The 5,000-nt window shown below is 48.4% G+C and overlaps 3 protein-coding genes across 3 annotated transcripts in view; all 3 read right to left on the bottom strand.

Annotated features, from left to right (window-relative positions):
- Positions 1-2,467: 2,467 nt before the first annotated feature.
- On the bottom strand, positions 2,468-2,878 carry LOC311113784 (histone H3.2; the record flags this gene model as incomplete). Its single annotated transcript, XM_084157095.1, has 1 exon — positions 2,468-2,878. The coding sequence occupies one exon, from the start codon at positions 2,876-2,878 to the stop codon at positions 2,468-2,470; it is 411 nt and encodes a 136-aa protein (XP_084013221.1).
- A 478-nt stretch (positions 2,879-3,356) lies between these two features.
- On the bottom strand, positions 3,357-3,743 carry LOC311113393 (histone H2A; the record flags this gene model as incomplete). Its single annotated transcript, XM_084156604.1, has 1 exon — positions 3,357-3,743. One exon carries the CDS (start codon positions 3,741-3,743, stop codon positions 3,357-3,359), a length of 387 nt encoding a protein of 128 aa, XP_084012730.1.
- An 819-nt stretch (positions 3,744-4,562) lies between these two features.
- Positions 4,563-5,000, bottom strand: part of LOC311113782 (histone H1-like) — a gene marked incomplete at both ends in the record, with an annotated part of 624 nt that continues 186 nt past the window's right edge. Inside the window, one exon of the mRNA XM_084157093.1 lies at positions 4,563-5,000. This exon is cut by the window's right edge and continues 186 nt beyond it. Coding sequence (XP_084013219.1) covers positions 4,563-5,000 — 438 coding nt within the window.

Genomic DNA, 5,000 nt, shown 5'->3' on the forward strand with positions numbered 1-5,000 from the left:
AGGGCGCTCGTTCTAGGGGACTAGGGAGGAGCGATTTCAAAGATGACGTGAAAGCAACTAAAGTGCGCGGGAAACATACTCAAATACTGATATAGGCTATGTGGAACACAAGGCCAAACTGTGACAACTGGGAGATCAGCTAGTACACTGTGTCCCTCTCCTCATATTGTTGTTGTTGTTGTTGTTGTTGTTGTTGTTGTTGCACCTGATTCTACTCATTGAGGACTTGGTAATTTAGGTGACAGGTTGTTCAATCAGCTGTGGCTGTCCAGGCCTACAAGAAAAATGGGTCCTGTTGGGGGTAGCCTACTCTACCGCTGGAGTTGGGAAACACTGAAATGGAAGGGGGACACGCAGTGAGCAAAACTCCTAACCACATAAAAACACAGACACTTGAGATCATTAAGAGCTATAAGGAGTCCATCAACTACCTGGTCAGTCAAGTCATATAGGGGGGGATTTCATGGCCACCTGCTGGAGCAGAAGTCATGTTTGCCAACACTGGCCTTAAAATCATTAAATTTAGGAGCTATAAGGAGTCCATCAACTAACTGGTCAGTCAAGTCATATAGGGAGGGATGTCATGGCCACCTGCTGGAGCACAAGTAATGTTTGCCAACACTGGCCTTAAAATCATTAGGAGCTATAAGGAATAAATCAACTCATCATTCAAGTCATATAGGGAGGGATCTTAGCACCACCTGCTGGATCAGAAGTACCCTTCACCGTAGGCACAAGAGAGCCATCATCTCTCAACCGGTGCAATTTCCATAAGTATGTGGTAATAAAACAAACAACGACAGCTCCTCATATAGGCAGTGGTTTCACACATTTTTCTCCAAGATGTTCAAACGTTCATAGATGACCAGCAGGGTCAAATAATAAGCACAGTGGTTGTAGAGGTTGCAACAGGTCAGTCAGTACATCAGGAGTAAATGTCACTTGTTGTTAGTGTTGTAGTTCCTATTTCTACGGTGTTGCCTACCTGCAGCAATCATGATTTACCTGCAGTGTTGATTGCAATTACGTAATTTGTCAACTCATAATAACAGATGTTTTGCAAACCGTTGATGTTTAAATAAATGGATTCCCGGTGTCCGGATACCTTTTCTCTTAAGGGATGTGATTGAGTGAATCCAAAGTAAGTTGGTCTAAATACATAATAGGATGAATCATTCAGGTAAAATAACACAATGTCTATTTGAGTCGAATCAACGTAATATAATCCTTTTTACGTCTCTATCATCTTTACTCAATGTATTGGACCACATCAACTCAACTTACTCAAGCTTATCTACTCATAAAAACAAGCAAAAAGATCTACTCAACAATATGACGTGTGCTTTTGTTGACTGTAATAGCTTGAGTACATTCCACAAAGTCATTTTTTACAGTGTATCTAAAGACACGTTTGTTGTGGTGATGCACTTTTTCTTTGACGTTGAACTTGCATTGAACAGACAAATCCATTTCGTTACAACCCTTTTGTAGTATGACTTAGGAATATTTGTTGATGATCCTAATGTCTATGCGTGAATAGTGATTGGTTGTTGGTGAAATATTGCTGAGAACCCATCATTTCCTGGCCTTTTTTCACTATTGAGCTATTTTGAAACATTTGTTTTGCTATTGGATTCATAATGGTGACCTGGGACAAGTAATTAGTGAAACCAGAGTTCAGCAGTTGCCATTAAAGCGATCGAACCAAGTCATCCTAATAGGCTAGTATTAGCCTAAAGCAGGGTTTCCCAAACTCGGGCCACATTTTGGGAGTTTTTGCCCTAGCACTACACAGCTGATTCAAATAATCAACTCATCATCATCAAGCTGGGAGTATTAGAATCATTTGTGGAGTGCTAGGGCAAAACGCAAAACGCGCACCCCTTGTGGACCCCAGGACCGCGTTTGGGAAACGCTGGCCTAAAGAGCAAATGCTGAAAGGGACTCACCATGAGGTGCAGTACCCACATTTAACCACAAGATGGCCTCCGTGCTCCATTGTAAAGTTTGGGCCTCTGCATGAGTCTCTCAGCAGCACTGCAACATGGGACTTTCAAAGTAAGTTGGCATGCAATGTTTTTTCTGGACTGCATGCAAGGCTATTATTACACACAACTAATAGTGTCAATTATTCATCTGAACACAATTCTTGTTACTATTCGGCCTATATTATCACTCGTTTCTTTTTCCCCTCCTTTGTAAAGCATTTTACTGTGTTACTATATAGTTCAAAGGAAGTGGATGATGCCAGATGGTTGTGTATATACACACACACAAACATTGAAGCTAGACTTCAGGCAACTAAAAAGGTGCAATACGTAGCTTTTAGACGTGTTAGTGAACAACATACATGGTGGCTAATGTAGAGGTGCGTGTATACATGGAACAATTGTGCCTTTTTGATGGAAATATGGAGGTGGCTCTTAAAAGAGCCTTTGGGGGATATTCGAGTTCAGGTCATCCTCATTTATGCGCGCTCTCCGCGAATACGGCGGGCCAGCTGGATGTCCTTGGGCATGATGGTCACCCGCTTGGCGTGGATGGCGCACAGGTTGGTGTCCTCGAACAGGCCGACCAGGTAAGCCTCGCTAGCCTCCTGTAGGGCCATCACGGCGGAGCTCTGGAAGCGCAGGTCGGTCTTGAAGTCCTGGGCGATTTCTCGCACCAGGCGCTGGAAGGGCAGCTTGCGGATGAGTAGCTCAGTGGACTTCTGGTAACGACGGATCTCTCTCAGAGCCACGGTGCCGGGCCTGTAACGGTGAGGCTTCTTCACACCGCCGGTGGCCGGGGCACTCTTGCGAGCAGCCTTAGTGGCGAGCTGCTTCCTGGGGGCTTTGCCACCGGTGGATTTGCGAGCGGTTTGCTTGGTTCTGGCCATGGCGCTGCTCTGACAGTCGGGAGTATAGCCTCGAAATGCCTATGTGAAGTTTATAAAGCCGGCAGTGGCGCCTGCTGATTGGACACCATCTCCCCACCACCCCGATTGGCCCGTTTCGCAGGCCTCCTCCGTTGGCCATTGGACGGGAGGCCCGGCCTCTCCAAAACTCAAACTCCCGGTGCGCGCGCAATAGGACGCCGCCGGCCCTTTACGCGCAATAATAGTCGCCAAAGTCAAGAGTGACAGCTTATAGGCACGTATCATCTAATGCTAGCCTGCTATGGCAAATGAGGCCAAGTAGGTGTTGTTGTTCATGCAAGGCCTCATGTGGGCACAGAATGTCGAAATAGTTGTGTATACACCCACTCAATGTATTGCGGTCATAGAAAGGTACTTTGCGCTTTTGGAGAGCTAGGTGGTTGGCTCTTAAAAGAGCCTTTGGGGGTTGAGTAGTCAAGTTGAAGTCGCAGTAGCGAATTTACTTGGCTTTGACTGCCTTCTCGGTCTTCTTGGGGAGTAGGACTGCCTGGATGTTGGGCAGCACACCACCCTGAGCGATGGTCACACCGCCGAGCAGTTTGTTCAGCTCCTCGTCGTTACGGACGGCCAGTTGCAGGTGACGGGGGATGATACGAGTCTTCTTGTTGTCACGGGCAGCGTTGCCGGCCAACTCCAGGATCTCAGCAGTCAGGTACTCGAGTACGGCGGCCAGGTAGACTGGTGCGCCAGCGCCCACACGCTCGGCGTAGTTGCCTTTGCGCAGCAGCCTGTGCACACGGCCCACGGGGAACTGGAGGCCAGCACGGGATGAACGGGTCTTTGCCTTCGCCCTGGCCTTGCCTCCGGTTTTGCCTCTTCCGCTCATATTGGTAGCTTGAGAAAGTCACAGAAAGTCTGAATGAGCCGCTCGCCACTTCGAGAGCCGTACATATACCTCGCCACAAGAGGCAACGATTGGCCACCGGGCCGGTGTGGCCTTATCCAATTGGAGCGAGGGACAGACAGATGGACAGACAGACAGCCCTAAGCCGGTTCCCACCCACAGGCAGCGAGTGAGAGGCTACTTTGTTTCCCTCCGACTTTGTTACTTTGTGTCATTTCGCGTGAGCGCCAAAATGTCCGAAATGACATCCACACATTATTTCTCTCCAAATGGGAAACAAACAGCTGGTGAGGGTGCACTCTTGAGTTTGAAATCGAAGCCACTATAGTATTGTTATTGTTATTACATGGCACTTGTAACACATCACAGCAGCCTGCCTCTGAACGGGAATAGCCCAGTGGCTCATATATAAAAATGGCTGTTGAGGGTGCACTCGTGAGTTTCAATTCGAAGCCACTATAGTATTGTTATTGTTATTACATGGCACTTGTAACACATCACAGCAGCCTGCCTCTGAACGGGAATAGCCCAGTGGCTCATATATAAAAATGGCTGGTGAGGGTGCACTCGTGAGGTCGAATTTCTGAGCCATTTTGGCCCTCTATTATATGCCTCTCCCTTCGCACACACCCAGAGTGGGACAATGTTGTGTGCGTAAAAGTAGCCTAGTGTGCGTAATTTCTTTTCCACGACAGGTAGTACATGGAAATCAATGCGCTTTCTATGGAAAGAGGTGGGTGGCTCTTAAAAGAGCCTTTTGTGGTACAACATGTATCGAGTAGAACACTGTTTGTAATAGGTTTACTTCTTCTTGGGGGCTGCCTTCTTGGCCTTGGCTGCCTTGGGCTTGGCGGCTTTGGGCTTGGCTGCCTTTGTAGCCTTCTTGGGGCTCTTGGCTGCCTTCTTGGCCGCTGCGGCGGGCTTCTTCACCTTCTTGGGGCTCTTGGCGGCCTTTTTGGGTGTAGCGGGCTTCTTGGCCTTCTTGGGGGACTTCTTTGCGGCGACGGCCTTCTTGGCTGCTACCTTCTTGGGCTTCTTCGCCGCGGCGGGCTTCTTGGCGGCCACCTTCTTTACTTTGGGGACTGCGGCTTTCTTGGCGGGCTTCTTCGCCTCGACGGCTTTCTTGTTGAGCTTGAAGGAGCCGGATGCACCGGTGCCCTTGGTCTGGACCAGGGTACCCTTGGTGACGAGGCTCTTGACTGCGATCTTGACGCGGGAGTTGTTCTTCTCCACGTCGTA

This window comes from Coregonus lavaretus (genome assembly GCF_964263955.1).
Source record: "Coregonus lavaretus genome assembly, chromosome: 40".
NCBI classification, from domain to species: domain Eukaryota; kingdom Metazoa; phylum Chordata; class Actinopteri; order Salmoniformes; family Salmonidae; genus Coregonus; species Coregonus lavaretus.